Source organism: Pezoporus flaviventris, unplaced genomic scaffold (genome assembly GCF_033815535.1).
Source record: "Pezoporus flaviventris isolate CSIRO_AGI_PZ_B2104156 unplaced genomic scaffold, CSIRO_AGI_Pfla_v1 ptg000040l, whole genome shotgun sequence".
NCBI lineage: Eukaryota > Metazoa > Chordata > Aves > Psittaciformes > Psittacidae > Pezoporus > Pezoporus flaviventris.
Window position 1 is genome coordinate 1,288,632 of NW_026892588.1, and position 19,931 is coordinate 1,308,562.

At 43.9% G+C, this 19,931-nt stretch overlaps 2 protein-coding genes across 15 annotated transcripts in view; one reads left to right on the forward strand and one right to left on the reverse strand.

The window, feature by feature from the left end:
• The window catches only part of PLEKHB2 (pleckstrin homology domain containing B2), a 476,827-nt gene that overhangs the window by 413,277 nt on the left and 43,619 nt on the right, over positions 1-19,931 (reverse strand). The window lies entirely within an intron of this gene.
• The window catches only part of YEATS2 (YEATS domain containing 2), a 45,509-nt gene continuing 28,917 nt past the window's right edge, over positions 3,340-19,931 (forward strand). For 9 of the 14 annotated variants that reach the window (XR_009745527.1, XR_009745528.1, XM_061465396.1 and 6 more), the window contains exons 1-10: positions 3,340-3,470; positions 6,513-6,610; positions 6,726-6,818; positions 9,467-9,709; positions 11,897-12,012; positions 13,018-13,179; positions 14,881-14,992; positions 16,443-16,487; positions 17,514-17,700; positions 19,349-19,588. Coding sequence is in view for 12 of the 14 variants with exons in the window: in XM_061465396.1 (XP_061321380.1) it covers positions 3,371-3,470; positions 6,513-6,610; positions 6,726-6,818; positions 9,467-9,709; positions 11,897-12,012; positions 13,018-13,179; positions 14,881-14,992; positions 16,443-16,487; positions 17,514-17,700; positions 19,349-19,588 (1,396 nt within the window). In the remaining 2 variants the exon portion in view is untranslated. The other 5 variants (XM_061465404.1, XM_061465406.1, XM_061465407.1 and 2 more) reach the window with 3 other exon arrangements.

Below are 19,931 nucleotides of genomic sequence, written 5' to 3' on the forward strand. Positions count from 1 at the left end.
GAGTTTTTTAAAGTTCAGTGTATCTAATAAACATTTGCCTTTTGAATAGTTCACTGTGGTTTTTTTAGGTTATGAGGAGTTCTAGAGTGGGGCTTGGTGGTGCAAGGAAGAAACTCTTTCTTCCCTCTGGGTCATTTAACTTGTTGGATTCTGCCCCATTGCAGTCTCTGTATCTATCCATTCTTCTGTCTCGCAGTCAAGGTGTTCTCCTTGCTCATCTTTTTGTCCTCAACATGGAACTTACTATTGATATGAATAAAGGCAAGCCGGAGGCTGTGAGGTGGAAGAGTGAACTGAGAAAGAAAACAGGAAAAGTGATAAATCAGGGAAGTGGGATATGAAATACTGGCTAGGCCTGGGTATTAGAATGGGAAAAGGATGTGAATGGACTTGAAAGACAAAACTGGTGTGGGAAATCAGGAAAAGGTAACATAAAACTAGGAAGGTGACTGGCAACAATACAGGTTGGGAAGAATCCTATAGAGCATTTATTCCCCTAAATTTTGGTACTTGGCCATCTTGAGTTCCCACTTGCTGATGGCAGAGTAAGGGTTCAGACTGTGATGGAGTGATACTACCACAGTTGAACTGATGGAAAGAAAGTATGTGGTTTAATACCCCATTTTTAGAGATAACATCCATCCTTCACGTATTTTTCTAGCTGTACTCATGGCTTCCTCTTCCCTGTAATGTGTGTTCTGGATCTCAGACTCAGAATTAGCCCTTCACATAATCCTAGTCTTGCCTTCTTCCCAAAAACATTTCTTTTAGATACTGTTGAATACAGCCTCCGTAGCTTTGCCCTGTGCCTGAAATGTGATCTGTATCAAAAGTCTAATGCCTGTGTAAGGTATTCAGCCATGGGGTGTTCTGGATATACCAAAATAAAACTGAAGACCCTGATATTCAATATAGTGCTTTTCTCTCTGACACAGAGAAATGAGTACAAGGAAAGAGCAGCTCTTAATAGAAATGGTACCAGGCATTCTGCATTTTAATACAACTTAAATGGACGTCATGATACCACATCATCTTCCATGTTCTGCAGCTTTGAGATGCAGCTTCACTAGTTTCAACAGTTTGAAACCTACCCTCAGAGAGATGAGAGTCTATACGCTGTACATCTGAGATGAGAGTCCGTATGCTGTACTTCTGAGAATGTGGTGTTTTTCAAATACCTTCTAACATGAAATAAAACTTTGCAAGCCAAGTGTCTGCTGCAGTTCTACAGTGTGGCCAGGCTCATTTACAGCAACCAAGCAGCTCTTGCTGCAGTGCCACAAGTATGTTATGACCAAGTTCAATGCTTACAGAAGTTCATTTTCCTGAAAGAAGTAATATTGCCTGAAAGGGAATTCACAGACTGCAAAGCAATGGAAATATTTTGAGGGCTGGAAGCCCACCTTAAGATATTTTAAGTTTTAAACATACTCAACTGGCAGTATATTTTAACAATGAACAGCCTCTTTGCATTAGACAGGAAAAGGGAAGAAAATAAAATTGAACTATATTGTATACCTACTTTTTCTGATGAGCATGATACAAATATGAATACAGGAAGAGCCTCCATCAATTTTCCATAGTTACGTTTGTTGCCTGGTAAGAAGTCAAAAGCCTGTTGTAGTATTGGTCCTGATATTGGAACAAAAAGAAGACTAAGGGCTAAGCCCTGAACATTCAGCATACACTTGCTAATTAGTGGCCTCGTAGTAAGTTTGCAAATGTATGTGAGAGCTAGACTTTAATTTATACTAGTTAGCAGCTCACTGTATGAACCATGGGACTACCAAAGACCAAAGCACTATTTGCCATTAGCCACACCTCAGAGAGGTGTTACAGCCTGACCAAAACCAAACATAAACTGCAGTATATATATGCCGAAATGGACAATTGCAGCTCCGACTTGAGACACTATGAAATACGGTGAGTAAGAAGCTGCTATAAGATTCTTGTAGAGGCCTATCTTTAGTGGGATCAGTGCAAAACCTCCCTTGCATGGACTTGGTGTGCGCAGGGCAGGAGCAGGCTGGAGCCACCATCCCAGGCCCGAGGTGACACTTGCAGGCTGTTGGTATCTGCACCTCAGTCAGCCCACACATCATTTCTTAGGGGGATTTTGTGAGTTTTAATGGATAATCACCATCCTTCCACTGAACTAAAATGTCCTCAGCTTTTATTACTTATTCAAACAGAATTGTTTCACCCAGCGAGTCAGTATTAGACCAATACATCAACGTATCTGAACGGAAACACCACAGGGCCGCTGACCTCGGGCTGAGAGCAAATTGCTGCCCACAAACCCTTCGCTACCTCAGCGGCACTCCGGCGGAGCGAAGCAACGCGGGCGGCCTCCACCGAGGCCCCTTCCCGCGCCTCTCGCTCGGACTCCCCTCAGGCGGGCGCCGCCTCCTTCGAGTCCCCCACTCCACGCCCCGGGGCGGTCTGCGGGCTCACCCCGCCCCTCCGCCGCTGTCCGCCTGCGCGGGCCCCGCCCCACCCGTGACGGCCAGCCCGGCGCACGGCCCTGAGCTCATGGCGGCGGCGGCGGTGCTGGCGGCGGGACGCGGCGGCGGGGGCCGGCGTTGAGCGGCCGCAGGGCAGCGGGGCGGGAGCGGCCGGTGCAGGCGGCGGCGGCGGCGGGGCCAGGTGGCGACGCGAGCGTGAGGAGCGGCGGCGGTGGGAGCGGGGAGAGGGAGGAGCGTGCGGCCGCGGCGGCTTTGTGTGCGCGGGCGGGGGGAGGGGAGCGGCACGTGGGCCTGGCCGCGCGGGCTCTGCCCCGCCCACAGCGACCCCCGGTACCGGGCACCCGTAGCCCCGCGGCCTCCGCCTCACCCCGCGGTGCGAGGCCGCGACTCCCGCCTCAGGGGGGGCTGCGGGACGAGCTGCTCCTTCCCGCGCAGCTCCGCGGTTGAACCGACGTGTGCCGTTGGCGAAGGGGTAGTGCCGGGGCGCCTGTGCCCCCACGGCTCTGAAGCCCGCGTCTCCCCGTGCGGGTGGGCTCCCGGCTCGGCGGTGCCTGTGCTGAAGTAAACCCGGTGCTGAGGTAAACCCTCCTCGGCGGTGCTGGGTGCTGAGGTAAACCCGGCTCTCCCCAGTTCACCCATAGGGTCCCAGTGCAGAGCGCGCTGGCAGTGGGGCTCAGGGGGCCCTTTGCTGCAGTAGGCAGCAGTTTGCCATTGCAACACGCGGGCTGGGGTAGGCTTCCGTTGCTCGTGAGGGAGTTGAAGCTCCTGGACCAGTGCTGAGATACGGGGTTAACCTGTAGTGCCAGGGGAAGGAGGTGTCTCCCTGTGGTGAGAGGTTGAAGCTTGTCCAGAAGGTCACTGTGAGTGAAGTTAATGTTTTTATTTTTCCTCTCAGTGGAGAGAACATGTCTGGGATGAAGAGGGTGATCGTGGAGAAGGACCCCGACTATGAGGACATCACCATCACACATCCCAGCAAGCGCCACAAGGCAGCTGAACAGTCAGGTAGGAGCTCTCCTAGCTGAAGGGGCCTTCCGGGTGGAATTAGGAATGTTGTGGATGTGCATGCTGTTGAGGACAGGTCAGGGAAGGACTGGGGTGGGAGCTAAGGGGTCAAAGGGCAGACACTGAGCAAGGGAGCTGGTGATGCCTCTGTATGGCCAACGGAAAATGCGATTGTTATACACGGAGCCATTCCTACCTGCTAGTTGAGCCGTAAGTAAGGCATGAGGATGCAGGCTTTGGTGCATGATAGCAGCCAGAGCACGAGCTCTCCAGGGCCCCACCTGTACTTTCGTTCTTGTTTGCCAAAGTATTTGTCAGTGCATCTTCTCAGCAGGTATCCATGCCGAGGTGTGCTCCATTCTGTGCATTTGTTTTATATGTTTTGCAATTGAAATCGGCTTCCAGAAAGACTGGCAGTTTACATTTTGGGGGATACGGATTGCAAGTACAGCATGGTGGAGGGGGTATCCATGACCCTGCAGTAGATAGACTGTCTCCTAAGGATGGCAAATGTTTGCAGGAATAGGCAGATAAAATGAAATGGAGCAGTGTAGAAGGGGGTAAGTTAGGGAGAAGAAAGGGGTTTTGAAAGTTGCAAGGGAGGAGGTGGAAGAGCAGCAGCTACTTGACTGAAAGGAAGGTGGATAAAGAAGTGTAGTGGAGAGAGTAGTTGGATGAGTAGGTTTGCATTTGGCACGCCCTGATATGCTTGCTTTGGGAACCAGCCTGTTGGCAGGGTGCCTGAGACAGGTTGCAGTCATCTCTGGGTAAATGGGAGTAGAGCTTCTTACCCTTGGGACAGGGAGTAGGGTAGTGATTTTTGGCATAGCATAGCTATGTGAAAGGATCGTGATGGGAAGAGCTGACAAACAGGGAGGTGAGAAAACTGAAGCTGGCTGTGGGATCTGAAGATGATCCAGGAACAGAGCAGGATGCCAGAGCTGCTGATTGGAGAGGGATAGATGATGGCTTCGTGGGTGATGTCTTGGAGTGCGGAGTACAGCTGGACAAGTCTGAGGAGGCTGAACCCTGGGTTGAATGTGTTGCCGGGCAGATCCTGTCTGCTGGATTGTGTAGGGACCCTGACAGTGGAGCTCTGCTGGAGCTGGCTGTGGCAGAAGAGCGTCACCACTCCCAGCTGCCTGCCGTGCCTGGCTGCCAGAAGTCACCACCCTCTGTGGTGGAGTGTCCCAGGGACTGCAGACGGGTTTTTAATCCACTTTTTGTGAAGCAACTTTTCAGAAAGTCTTAATAAGTAGCAGGCAAAGTCTCAGTGCCTTGGAAAACTGTCGTTCCCAGAGCAAGCTTTCTGTTCAGGTGATTCCTCTGAATTGGCTTCTTTCTCCCTCTTCTGGAGGGTCTCCAATACAGGAATTCCTTAAGTATACAAATTTCACTAATGTGATCTTAATTAGGGTATGTGGTTGATGCTAAGATGGGAAAAATACAAAAATAAAGTGTTCTTAAAAGCCTCAGTAATATAACCACAAACACTAAAGTGCTTTAATTGTCATAATATTGGTGTTGCATGGCATCAGTCTTGGGAAGAGATGTAGTTGGCCTTGTCTGAACTATGCATCTCATGCCTTAATCTGTTTAGGGTTATTTAAAGTATACCTTAGATGTGAATTTCCTAGGCAAGGTGTTCATGACTGGAGGAAAATTATATCCCTCTGTGTTTTAATTTTGCATAACTCGTACAAATTCAAACACAATGCTGTTTTAACGTAGGCTTAGAGCTACTTCTGGCCCTAGAATATCTATATACAGGTATCTGGAAATAAGTAAAAATATTTAGGAGACCTTTCTTGCATATAGAAGCATCAGTTGCTTTACTGTTGTTGTAGGTACCTGATTAGACAGTAAAATTATGTATGCTAGCTGGAATGCAGCAGCAAAGTTTTGACTTGCTTTTGATTTCTTTATTCTTTCTTTTGGAATATTAGAAACCTCTTCAAACATATGTGTACCCTTTAGTAAAACAAATGCTTCCTCTGAAGCTCAAAACAGAATCTAGGAGCTGTTGCCTTCTGTTCCATGTAGAAACAGCGTGACATTTTTTCAGAGGAAGTCAGGCTGTTTCTCTGATCTGCTTTGCAGTGGGGTCACTCTACTTCTGCCACAGACTGGAGAACCTTTTCCAGGCTTTCTTTTAGAAGTGCAGTTACTGCTTTTCCAAGTTCTTGCTTAGAACTTGATAAAAACAGATGTTGTTTGAACCTGCTTGATATAATGGAGGTGACTTAAAGGAAGGGCAATATTAAAGTCTGCTGTAGGTGTAGAGCAAAAAGAATTGTTCTTATATTTATACATGTCCTAGGAAAACACAAAAAGATGCCAGTTTCCTTCTTAGCAGCTGGTTTGCCATAAGGTATTCATGCAGTTTGAAATACTAAACTACATGCTGTCCACCAAAGTCAATAATCTCCTGCTAAAAGGCTAACAATTTTTGACTGCGGTGCTGGATTTTGTAAGACATACACCAACTTTTGATAATGTAGTTTCCGTTGTGGGTAATAAGAGGCTTGTAGGCACTCCAGAGAAGGCTACACCACGTTCAGGCTGTGTTGAATATATGAAGTATTAGTTGGCCCTATTATTGCTGCAGTATGTGGTGTTGATTTCCTGGATGTGAATTGGGCAAGAGAGAGCAGAAGAATGTGCATGGTGTTCCAGCATACTCCTGCACAACCGCAGTGGTAACTGCACTTGAGTTTTCCTTTTGCTGTTTACAGCTTTTCTGAGACAGAAGTAAACAGACTGGTCCTTTGCTTCCCATCTTCTGTTATTTGTCATCTCAGCTCTAAAAAGGAAAAAATAACTTTCCACATAAGCCAGCTTTTAAAGATACATGTGGTTTTTGTTAAGACAAATAACTTCTGCAGAAAAATGATCCTTCCCTTTTTTGTGTGTGTGTTATTATCCCTTCACTTCTCACTCCAAAACAATTTTTGATCTTTATGTTTTCAAATATAGCCTCAAAAATAGGACTTTAAATACTTCCTTTTTCTTTTTTTTTAACATGTGTGGCCTTGTGTACAGCTAGAGATGTTGCTGTGCAGAAGATTGAGACAATTATAAAAGAACAGTTTGCTGTCGAAATGAAGAGTAAAGAACACGAAATTGAAGTTATAGATCAGGTATAAAGGTTTTGTTCTTAAAAATCCATATAATCCTTGTGTAACAGGGTTTGGCGGGGGGGGGGGCTTGCTGCACTGGTTATCTGTTACCATTTGTTGTTACCTCTTTTTGTAGCGCCTGGTTGAAGCAAGGAGGATGATGGATAAGCTGCGTGCCTGTATTGTGGCTAACTATTACGCATCTGCTGGTCTCCTTAAAGCTGGAGAGGTAAAAATTGCTTTGGAAATAATAAGACTTTAGGGTGTATTTGCAATGGAGTAGTTGTAGTTCACTGGCCATTCAGCTGATGTGTGATTTTTGAGACGTTAATTTCTGAAGTGGTGGAATACAAACTGCAGGTGGGGTGGCAGTGGGAAAGGAGACCTGTGCATCACTAGCTGGGCCTTGGGTACTTGGCAAAGAAGGGTCTTCAAAGAGCAGTTGAGAAGTCCTTGAACAGCCCTTGGTTCTGGTTTCTGAAATACCCTGCTTTTAAAAAAAAAACAAAACAAACCCTATTTGTTAAACCCCAGTTCTGAGCGCTCTGCCCCTAATGGGCTGTTAGTTACAGGGTGTTCATAACTCACGCAGACTCCCCATTGACATGTAGTTCACTACCAGGGTCAGTATTCAGTTATCATCTCACTTTAGGGGGTTGATCTTATTTCCAGTAAAGACCTGAGCTGATTTCTGGAAACTGGCGATGGGTGCTGCAAACCTGAGTTTTACTCTAGTCCCATGGGAATTTCTCTTCCAAGCAGTGGCTTGCACCGCTACTCCTGGTTTTCCTGTTGTGATTTCCAGAAGACTTGGAATGCCATAGGACCATAAAGGTCCAGCTTGTTTTACCCTAACCAAACTTGAGTTGAGCAACTGGAGTTGAAAAAGGTTATGGTAGTACTGGGAGGCTTGGAGATCTTTCTTCCTCCTTAATTTTTGTGTAGGCCACTGAAGAATGTCATCTAGGTTGCGATCTTGGAAAGTGGGGTTTTTTCAATGTCATCCTGTATCAGGAGGAGCTGTGCTGTCCCTGTTCTTTACTTGTTCTGCCATGCAGGCTGTTTGGTTTTGTCCTTGCTGCTTTTCACACTTGCCAGAAATAACAACTTTTGTTATTCTTTCAAAGTATTCACAAAACTTCCTGGTGCATCCTTGCTTTGTTTAGTTTTTCTGTAGTTTTTATGAGCTTACAGTTAGTGTAGCTTATCTTTGATTGCATTTTTAATTTTCTCTAATTTGCATGTGGGCTAAATCAGTTCTCTCTATTGAAATCGTTACTGGTTTCAATTTTCTTTGTTGTCTATTTTTAATGTGTGGTTAATGGGGAGTCTTTTTAGTCCAGTTCAGAACTTCTGGGAAGACGATTTGCAGATACCTAACCTGTTCTCATAAACATAAATAGTTCTTCAACCCAGTGCTGCTGGGTTTTGAGGCTTATGATTCCGTATGATTACAGTTTATTATGTTTTTCCACAAATTAGTGGACAAGGGGTTGGTCATTTTGCTTGACTACAGGTAAAAGAAAAAGGTTTTTGGTGATTTAGGGGTGGTTTTTTGTTTGTTGTTTTTTTTTTTTTGTGATGTTGCATGTGTGTCCCTGCTGTAGGACATATGGATTTAACTTTAAGTGTGTAATTGAGAGTTGGCAGTTGCTTTGCTCATGTACCTAATGGACAACTGTAAAGAGAGCTCTCAAATGAACTTCCGTAGTCCAAGTTGGACAGTGTTTAACTCCACTCCTGCTACCACTTCTCAAGAGCGGTTCTGCTGTTCCAGTAATGGTGCTGGTGTCTGTCCCTGTGCCACCCCCTCTATCATGTTGGCAGATTTTTAGATCAGGGAATTTACACAGATTAAAGATAACCCTGGGAAGGAAAAAAAGCAAGCAAGCAAACAAAAATATCCCAAATCAATTTCTTCATTTGTTTTTCTTTGTGATGTGCCCTGTCCCTATGAATCATTGTGCCAGCCTGGCTGACCCGGGTTGCTTTGGGCAGGGAAGAAGAAAGCCTCTTTCAGCTGGTACTCCATGCAGGAAAAACTGTCAGTCTGACTCCAGTGGGAGTCTGTGGCTTTGGGAGCTGGAGTGAGCCTGTCTGTCGGAACTCTGCTGCTGACAGAGAGGTGTTTCTGCTGACTTGATTCATCATCAAACCAAGGTGTCTGGGAGGAGAAGTGGACAAAGAACACTTGCTTTGAGTGATTGGTGTTTTCCTTCCTACTTCTGAGGTTAAAGGCAAATGCAGGAGGAAAAAAAAAAAAAAGATGAGGTGAGGGATTTGTCTCAGTAATGGGAAAAAAAAAAAATCCCAAAGAAATTTAAACACTTCTCCACCCTATTCTTCCTTTTGCAGGTTTAGGAGAATCTAAGATTAGCTCCAAGATGTCCATTTTGAGGAAAATTTGCAAGCATGCCTGTGCACATTATTCTTTATCCTCTGTTAAGCTTTGGGAGCAGACAGGGAGCTAATGAGTAGCTTGCCTCATAGGCATTGACAGGGCTGCCAGTGAGTATCAAAGCTGAAGAGGTTGATGCATTTGTGGCCTTTCTGTGTATAGCAAAAGACCTTGGATATGTGCACAGGAAAGAAGATGTTATTTTCAAAGGGACTTTGAATAGGTATTTGAGTAGGCTGCAGTCCTCCTTTCCAAAGCCAGGTGGGTTTCTGAGATCAAAAGGTGTAAAGAAACAGATTCAATTAGCGGTGATGTTTTTGTAGAACCAACTTAAGCTTTCATCTTCTGCAGCATGTGTTTTTCCCCTGGGGCAGCTGATTAAATATTTGCTCTTTCTTCATACATTGACTTTTCTTGCACAGCTTTTATCTGGGCTGCAGGTAAATAGTGACTGGATTTGCCTGACCTCTTTGTTGCAGGGGACCAGGCCATGTGATGCAACAATTCTTAATCACCCTTCAATCAAGAAATTCTTGGAATCACCCTCTAGATCATCGTCTCCAGCTAACCAGGGCTCAGACACTCCATCTGCCAACCACTCCGAGAGTGACTCGCTCTCTCAGCACAATGACTTTCTCCTGGACAAAGACAATGGCAACTTGGATGCAGATGAGCGGCTGACAAACAGCCTGGACCAGAGACAGAGCAGAAATACTGGCCGGGTAAAGTAAAACTCGAGTGATGGTCAAGTTGTTGGTGCTCTGTCTGGACTCAGTGCTGGCACCAGGAGTTCTTCATGTTTTCACCTACCTTGCTGAAGATCTGTTTCTTACCCTCTCCAACTGCTTGCTCCCAGTGTCTCAGCCTGGCTTTGCTGTAAGGCTAACTGAAGTCTATGGAACTTGGTTAACTCTAACTCAGTTTTGCCCAACAGAGGGGCTAGCTAGGCAGCAGTGATAGTGTTTGTGTTAGCACAGCTGTGTGCTGCTGTCTTTGTTGGTAGCCTCTGGAGAAGGTGTTTCATTGCTTGAGCAAAGGGGTTTGCTGTGCAGATGGAAGTCAGGTCAGGAAGGGAGAGAAGAGCAAGATGTGTCATTCCCAGCAGTGTTGTTAAGAAGTAATGCTTCTGCCTGGCTGTGGGTGCCCATGGGGACTGCATTGCCTAGAGTGGTTGAACCACAGGAGTTTGGGGTTTGTCTTCCTCAGCAGCCTGTGGTGAAAACACAGAGACAGCAGTGGATTAGCTCTTGGGAGCATGAGCTGGTAGAGCTTAGATGTGTTGAGTTGTTTTTCTCTTGGTGGTGCTGCTTGCTGTTGTGCTAATTTCACCATTTGCTTGAACTGAACCAGACTCAGGTTAAAAGTATCTTCTTTCATTGTGCCCCTATACTTTTTTTCTGGGTTATTTCTGGTTTGGATCCATTCCCTTTATGGCATGCTGTGCAGCTACAGAAATGCTTTCTTTCCCTGTTGGCTGCAGTTAGCTGCACTGAGGAGGCTCTCTCACTGGCTGAAGGTAAAATGTGCCTTTGTAGGTGAGATTAAATTCTTCAGTTTCCTTTCAGTTCCTTTAAGCTGTCAAGCCTGCTAGAGGAGTACAGCTTTCAACCCAGACCAGGAACTGGTATATCTCATTGCCTGTGACTGCATTCTGCAACTGGACAAGTTGCAATAATACATGGCAGAAAGATCAGTGATTCTACCTCTCTTGAACAGCATGACACTTTTCACAAAAGGAGCTGCAGTTTGATGAAACCCTGCCTGCGGTCTGTAGCAGAAGGCAAATAAACAATATGTAATGTGGACCCACCTGTGTTGTAAGCCACCAGACCAATATAACTTGTTTCTGCACTGGGGACGTTGATGGAGCAGTTGTATTGCTTGGGTGTAGCATGTTGGTACATCTTCAACTAATGCAGCCCTTGGCCCGGAGGTGGCTAAGAGAGTGAAGAGGAGCAGAAGTCATCTCAGCCTTGTACGGCTGCTTGCTCCAGTTGAGGGCATCACTGATTTAACAGAGGAGGCGCAGTGGTTCCTTGAGAATCCACTGCTCCCCACACTGACCCATATCTGACGAGTGCTCAGTGGATTACACTTTAGGAAGCTGCAGCACCAACTCTGTTGATAATGAAATGATGGAAGCCCCTTATTCTCTGGACAGTGGCTTCATCCAGCAGTCATAGCAAAGCCTCTCATTCCTGTGCAAATGCCAGTGCAGCCTGCATTGGCACTGTGAATGATCATGTCATAATTTTATGGGGAGTCTTGGCCACTGCTTGATAGCTGAGTTTGTGTTCAAAGTTTGCTGGATTTGTTATGACCAAGTATTGCAGAGGATTATCTAGATGTCAGCGGCATGCTGTGGCTGATTGCTCTCCCTCTTAAGTTGGAGCTGAGCTCTTGCCTCAAGCCCAGCCTTGATTCTTCACTGTAAAGCAATGCTGGAGTCCCTCAAAGCAGCAGAGGCTGGGAATGAGAAAGATACAGATTTTCAGAAGCTACTGAGGGGAGATGCAGCTTTATTTCTGATTAATGACCGCCAATGTGATGCCACTCTAGCTGCCATTCTAGCAGTGCTTGATTTTTTTCAGGTAAGGCAGCGTCAGTGCTTTTGAAACCCAAGCTGAAATCATGGCTCAGATCCATGCTATGTCACATGACGTATGCTCAGCTAAGCCATGCAGCTTACACTTGGCTAGGTAGTATATCATTGTTGCGTGCCTGAGTTGCTTAAATGTGCCTATATAGCAGTTTAGGTATTTTTAGGGATGACTTATTATTGGTCTCATTTAACTGTGCAGGTTTAGTTTTTGTTTTACCACCCCCTTACTTTTCTAGTGCCAGACAAAGTGATGTTTAAGAAGAATGCTTGGTTTTTGTTTGTCTGTTTTTTCTTCCCCTACCCTCAGGACAGTTCAGGTGTTTCAAGCTCTCAGAAACCAGGACAACGAAATGCTGGACTGTCAAATGATGAAACTTCACGGCTTTATGTGAAGAAAACCATTGTGGTTGGCAACGTTTCCAAGTTAGTATCCAGAGTCTGAGGGATGGTCCTTTATTTCAGGATTGAATGGGAAAGGAGGTTAAAATTAGGAGGCAAAATTGCTAGGATGTCATGTATAAATTATTGCCCTTGGGTAATCACTGGGCTCAAGGCTGCCCTCCTGGAGTGTGTGCATGAAGTTTTTTTGTGGCAGGAACTGGTGTTTTAGTAGTTGTTTTCTTTATATATAGATAGATAGTGTGTGTATAAATACATATAGAGGTTTAAAGATCTGTTCCTCTGAAGGTGAGTGTTACAGCATTTTCTGACCAGTTAGAAATCCCAATTTTTTTCTGTGAAAATTTGAAAAACAAGTTGTCCTGGTGGGTAATTCAGTGTGTCAGGGACAATGTGCTTTTTTAAACAACAAAAAAACCTAACACCAGACCACCAAAATGAGAATTGTGAAAGTCCAGCATAACCTGAAGAAATTAATCCGTATAGGTTTTGCTTATACCACTCAAGTCAGTTTTCCTCTTGCATAGGAAGTAACAAACATTTCCTGATGAAACTCTTGATGTTAGAATTGTGTGTTGAAAATCTACTGAACCCCAGAACCAAGTGCTGACTGTGGAGTTTCTTAAAAATTGATAGGAAGAGTTCTTACTCTTCTATTTCTGATAGTTGCTGGCGATGTGTTTTGATGCCTTTTTCCTTCCTAGTGTCTTAGAATAAGATGGGGAAAGGGATATGACGGTGGTAGATTGTTAATATTTGTTAAGTCTTCCTAATCAGGAGCTAGATTTCTTATGGCAGTTGTGCACTAAAATAGAGGAAATGTGTTAGAAGCACACAGAAGACTGTGGGACCTTTATCTGTTTCTGGATGAATTGTCAAGGAGTAACAAGCAGAACTGTACAGGGGGCATGGTTTATGTAGGAGTTTTACCATCCCCATTTATTTTGCCTATCTTTCCCCAAATACTTTTCAAGGTATTCATTTATTTGGGATTTTTATCTTGCGTTTGTTTTTTAATTTCTTTGTCAGGTACATTCCTCCTGACAAGAGAGAAGAAAATGATCAGTCGACCCATAAATGGATGGTGTATGTCCGAGGCTCTCGGAGAGAACCCAGCATAAATCATTTTGTCAAGAAAGTTTGGTTCTTTCTGCATCCCAGTTACAAGCCAAATGACCTGGTAGAAGTGAGGTAATAAGGAATAATTGCAGTCGCTATTCCAGTCTTTGTGCTTGCCAGGCTTACAATGCCAGGTTTCTTACAAAGTTAGCAACTTCTTTTCCTGATTTAGTATTCCATGTCTGTCTTTAACATCTTGCTTGGCTTGACTTACTCCAAAAAATAATTTTATGTAGCAAATGTGCCAAGCAGTGGTTTGGGTTGGTTTGTTTTTTCTTAATTTCCTACTTAGAAAGAGCATTCATTAGTTGCATTTCATGTTATTCATGCCAGTTTGTGCATCTCCTGCATGTGTTACACTGTCTCTTGCTCAGGTTAGACTTCTGTTGCTAGAAGAGATGTTTTCTACCTCCCATCCATTCCAGTGTGGAAAAGAAAGAGAACTCTCAGAACACTGTTTTGCCCATAGTTTTCATGATAAATGTGAGTTTGGGCAAAAAGTTGTATCTGTCTCCCAAATATTTCTCCATTGTAGCTAGATCAGTGGCATTGGCTTCATGCTTCAAGGAGTTTCCCCTCAGTGTAATAGTGCTGGTGCTGCAGAAACAGCAGCTTCTTTGGTGCCTCCCAAACCTATATTCAAAGCTGTGACTCTGAGATGAGTGGGCTCAGTCCTCTGTTGACTGCTGCAGGCAGATGCCCTGTCAGTCATTCATTCTTGCTCTTTTGGACAAGACAGTGGGATGCCTTTGAACTGCTTTGCGTCATCCTGAAGAAATTATTCTCTACAAGACATTCAGCTGCCTCCTGCAGGAGGGTGTGGAGACTGCCTACGTACAGGATAGCAGCTTAATTCTGACAAAATTGAACCACTGAATGGCAGTTCCAGAAAGACTTCTCTGAGATAAGAGGTGTAGGTATTGCTCAGTAATGTTTCTGAGCAGGCAACCCTGCAAAATCCTTTGCATTTCTTGTATAACATACTAAATTACACTTGGCTGCTGTCTTTTTGTGGCTTTCTCGGTTTCTAGTATCTGATTTCAGTGCTTTTTGTCTTTTGCTTTAATCCTGTCTGGTTAATTGTTTTCTTGTTGCATAGTCCCAGTCATTGTAGTGAATATAAATTGTTCTAGAGTAAAAATAGCCTTTAAACCTCTTATGTTTTGTTCTGTTGCAAAACTGCATTTGGGATTTACAATAGCAACAGCCTGAAATACAAACAGAGTAATAGTAAATTTTATAGATAAAAACATCTATTTTTTCCAGCATAGAGAATGAACAGTGATTGAATTAGCATTTCCTTATTGCCTGTATGTTGTTCACTTAGCCTTCTATGAAGCATGTGCCTTCTTGCCACTAGATAGGGAATAGCAGAAAGTGGTGGCAGAATGCTGCATCAAAACTCAACTTGCAGCTGTGTCCAAAGAGCTGATTTGGGGTTTTTTAAACAAGTTTTTTTCTTTTTTCTTTTCTTTTTTCATTTGGCATTACCCAGTCTTCTCTGCTTTAAAGACGTTTGTCTCCTGTGTTCCCTCATCCGACAGTGCTTTATCATTTTCTTCCCTGTGCCCTTGTGCAAAATAAAAGTGTGTTTTCAGCTGTCCAAAGCCATAAAATTTTCATTTCTGTAATTGCATTCTCTGTAGTAAATAACAGGCCTGAAGATGGCTTTAGTTGTCATCTAGAAGAGCAGTCTTTGGCTTTCTGAAAAGGAGGTAGGTAAAAGCTATACCACTTCTGCATCCAAAATGTGAATCACCATTTTGTTTTCAGAGAACCTCCGTTTCACCTGACCAGGAGAGGCTGGGGAGAATTTCCTGTGAGAGTCCAGATACACTTCAAGGATAGCCAGAACAAGAGGATTGATATCATACACAATTTGAAGGTATTTGAACAAAATGTTTGAGAGAAGGGCAATTAAATGAGCTCTCCTGCATAATCTCTAAGAGGCTCTGCTTGTGTATGTGCTTCTGCCTCTCTGTTGTGTGTGTGTCCTGCTTGTTATTTGCACATGAATAGGAGAGCTGGAGAATCAAGAAAGATCCAGGGAAGCCTCTTACCTTGGCTGTATTTGAGTCACTGCAGTAACCAGGAACCTAGCTTTGCAGAAGCTGGAACTGATTCTGCTGAGAGCAGCAAAGCATTTACATTTGTTGTTTCCCGACAGTGTGGGATTTTTATTATCCTCTCACTGGCTTTAACTTGACAGGGTACTGCAGGGCTATCTTTCTTGGTAGAGTGATTGCTGTATTTGTTTTATTCCTTCAACACTTGCATGTATTGCCTAGAGATTAGCTCTGTTGTTGGAGCGGACAGAGAGAGGCTGAGATTTCTTGTTAGTTCTTTGTTCCTGTTGAAGAGAGCCTCCTTTTTCAACTCATTCACCTGTCCTGCATCACTCAATAGGTTTTACACTATGCAGCAGTCCTGCAAAACTAGGCCATTGCTGTTGTTTTCCTTTTAATTTTCCTTTTAATTAGTAGTCCCTTATGTTAGTGGAATTAAATCCTGTTTCTCTGAGCATCCTGATTAGTTTTACTTAAACCCTGACTGCATGAATGAATTTCATGCTAATGCAGATACCTCATTGCAGCCCCGAACACAGACAGTAGAAAAGGTTGGAAATGTTCCCCTGGTACTTGGGGACATTTCATGCAAATTATGAGTAAATTATATATGGAGAGATATAACTTGGGAAGAAATTGGTAACAGTGTGATGGACTCTGTGCAGCCGAGGAAACCTGGCTTACAGAAGAAAACTGAGATAGCCTGTGGCACACAAGAGCTCAAATTTGCAAATCTTTGCTGTTTGCATACTGATCCTGTGGCTGCTGTGAGATGATAGGAGTAAGCTGAGCCCTCCTTTGTGGCTGGCAGCCTCTTTGAGGTATCTTATTAGATGCCTCTGGGATTTTCTACTGATGCTCAGTGTGACCAGTTAATTAGTCAAAAATTACAGTGGAAGCATAGCCTTTGTGCTGGTCAATTTAAAGCTGAGTTTTTTCTCATTATTGTTTCCTTATATTGACATCAGGAGTAAAAAAGGATACTCCTCTAAGACCCCTCTTAGACTGCAGTAATGATTCCCCAGCATTCTCATTTCCTTCAGCTTTTTTGCTCCTTTCTGCTTCAGCATGGGCTTTGGGTTGGCTGTTTTGCAGAAGAGAGGGTACTTAACAGAGCAATGCAGATTTTAGACCCTGTGGCCTCAAAAAATTGGATGTACTGCTGCTCAATTTACGTAATTTGAAAGGAGTTGAAACTGGTATTGTAAATTCCAGCTAATATATTGCTTTTCTCAGATCAACATAAATATATTGTATTGTTTTATCCAGTTGGACAGGACGTACACAGGCCTGCAGACGCTCGGTGCAGAAACGGTGAGTCAACAGATCGTGCAATGGATGTTGTATTTTGATTCCTTAAGGATGTTTAAAAAGAAGAAGATACATGGGACTAAGCACAGAGTCAGACCCATCTGATTTCCCGATTTCTAGAATGTATATTTTGCTGTCCTGTTAGATGAAATTATTGTGACACCTTGTCAGTATTCATGACAACAGTCATTTTTATCCCCATTCTAGTTCAGGGGAGACCATTTCTAGCTCTTTCATAAAGAAGTTAACTTGTCCTGCAGTTAAAATTTTCATTTCTTTGTGGAGCTTCGGGTATTAAATGTCTTGATTTGCATTCTGATATACTGCAGATCTCATACATAAAGAATTTAAGTTAAAGGGATCACCTAGCTATCCTGCTGAAATTCTGCAGTAAATTAAGTACTTTTAAGTCTCTGCATCTGTCAGGATTCAGTATCATCATGGAAAATGAACTCTTAAAAGTTAAAATATATAATTAATGACTTATAGTCTGCTGTATCCCTGAAGGATTTTTAGTGTTATTTTCTCTGTGTTGTACTGTAGTGAATGGAGATTTTTATGGTGAAATTGCATTACTTCAGCTTTTCAGTCTGTGGAGAATTAATTTGAGATGTCTACTGTGATTAAAGAGCACTTTTGAAGAGTAGATAATGTGTGTTTCTCAAGGCCTTATCAAAAAAGGCAAGCTGCAGTTTTGTGCCTGTCCCTAAGGGGGTATGCAGCACTTTCCTTAGTGAGATGCTTGGAGCTGGGCTCTGTATTCATTCCAGTGTTCACTGTTCAGATTTCCCCACAGACTGAGGGATGTGCTATTTTACTGTAGGGGGTTAAATGCTGCCAAGAGTTTTGTCTTAGCTCAAGTGCTGCTGGACCTCTGGGAGTTGTCCTTGAAATGAATGGAAATGTTACATGGAGGTGGGGGGAGGAGAGGGAGAAGTTTCTAGACTAAAAATGAAAAGGCATAGTTATCACTTTTTCTATCTTTACCCAGCTACCAAATAGTAATGTGCTTTCTCCTATTTGTGGAAGGTAGTGGATGTGGAGCTACATAGGCATTCCCTTGGTGAGGAGTATCTCTTCTCCCAGTCTTCAGAGTCTGACCTTTCTGATGTTCCTACATCTTTACCGCTGCCACTGAGCATCCCAGCACCAGTCAAAGCTTCTTCACCAATTAAACAGTTGCAAGACTCCAGTCCAGATGCTTCGGTGGACAAAGGTAAAGCAATTGGGTGTTGGTGGAATTTGAGTTCTTGGAACTTCAGCTGTTCTGGATACCTCCTCTTAATTGCTTTGTGCCTTAAAGGTTGCCAGTACTATCTGCTCCTTGCTCACCCTAGATGATCATTTTCTCAGTGTACACTGAAAATGTTTCAGAAATAGTTATGGTTTATTTGGGTTTTGTTTGATTCGAGGGGAGTGGTTTTGTTTGTTTTTAACATGGAGTTTGTTGAGTAAGCTGTTTTGCTAAACATGGTGAAGATGGACCTTTACGCAGCAGATCCAGTTGGTAAAAAAAGTTGTTGAATAGCACTTGTAGCTTTATTCTTGGCAGACTGTTTTCAGAGGGTTTTTTTAGGTTTCTTAAAATTTTTGGGCCTGTGTATACATTTGAGTAATTGGTCTAGTGGTGTGATCAGATACATATGTTGGTGCCTCACATGAATTGATTGTGGGGGATCAAAAGGTACTACATAACTCTGGTGTTGAAAATAGTGAAAAAGATGTGTATACTTGTATGACGGATGGCATCTGGGCCAGTCATGGTCTCATTCTCATCTGCCCCTGTAAGATCAAGACATGCAGTGCCTGTTGCAGTGGGGCAGCAGTTGGTGCCTTAAGGTCATTGAAATTGTGTGAAACAGGCTGGTGCTGGCCCTTGGGCACACTGTTCTGATCTTTAGTTTGTGTGAAGTAGGAAAAACTGTGCATCTGTTAGAATTTGGCTTCATTTTCTGAAATATACAGTGTCAAGGCTTACATGACAGACCTTGCTTAACTGGGCTGAGGAACAAGGTTTGCACGTTTTAGTGTGAGAAACTGGCTGGAAAAAGCAGCTGTATATTTCAAAATATGGTTGCTAGCAACATGGTCTGATGCCTTTCTTGATTTATCCTGTGTTCAAAGATTGGCTTTAAGCTGGTGTCCGGTATGGTGCGCTTTCTGGTAGGTGCCGTGATGCCACTGTCAGTGTTCTGGCTCAGCAAGAGGAATGTCCACTGTGTGAATGCAGTGTTTTTTGTGGTCAAAGAAGGAGAAATGCAACCAAATTTTAAATGAACAGGCTTTTTATTTATACAGGAAGATACACAGCACTTGTAGGCGAGCAATGCTACAGCCAACAGGAGGGGAATAAACCTGCCTCTTTCTTAACGCTGACAGGCAGTGGCTTGTCTCATCAACTACAGGTTAATGGATGCCCTCCTACATCAAATAAGGTGGATTCTTTAACCCAGGTCAAAAGGCAGTAGGAGGTCTCCTTGTGCCCTTACTCAAAAAAACATACTGTGAGATTCTCTGGAAGGAGATCCAGCCTTAGTCCTGTGGAGCCCTGAGGACGCATGAAACTATCAGCAGCTTTTGGTCAATGGGTCGTTCCAAGAAAATGTGTGAGAAGCAGCTGGTCACCAGCCACAGCTGAACAGGCTGTGAACAGCATCTTCTGCTCAGAGACAAATCCAGCAGGCTTGCAAGGGAGGAGCTCTCTACCCCTGCTTTCTTCTCATTCAGTGCTGCCCACCAATTTCTTTTCCTTCCTTCAAGAGCGTGTTTGTTGTACCTGGGTTTTGTTTGCATAGGGAAGCCGGGTAACGAATTAGATGCCTCAGCCTAAGAACTATTTCTCTTCTTTTCCCTGTTTTAATCAGGATTCCCCGGGAATGCTGAAACTGAAAGACATGCCACGTTTTATTCTCTGCCATCTGCAATAGAACGGACTCCCACCAAGTTAGCCACACAGAAAGTTGCCTTTGGCTCTCATGGAAATTCAGCCTTTCAGCCCATTGCAGCTAGCTGTAAAATAGTGCCTCAAGGTCAGAGTCCAAGCCCTGCAGAGTCACCAGGAAAATCCTTCCAGCCTATCACCATGAGTTGCAAGATTGTATCAGGTGAATGTTAGTTTGCTTATCCCAGTGGAAAACAAGAGAGTGAACCAGTTGGACGTGTTCTGAGTCCTTCCCCTGATTTCCTGCCAAGTTTTGAACAAGGCAGTAGGAAACTCTAGAATAAGGAGCTAAACACAATTCTTATTGATCAAGGACAGAAATACAAGTGTGAAATTCTTCACATGACATCAAAAGCAGGATAAGAGCTGTTCTCATCCTGTTCTTGAATGCTTTTAAAAGATAGTCTTTAACTAGACTACTACCCACAGGAAGGCCCAGTCAAGGACCCATCTTCCATGTGGGGTATTTTGATGTGGGAAGAAGCTATTCTTCCTGCTTTCAGACA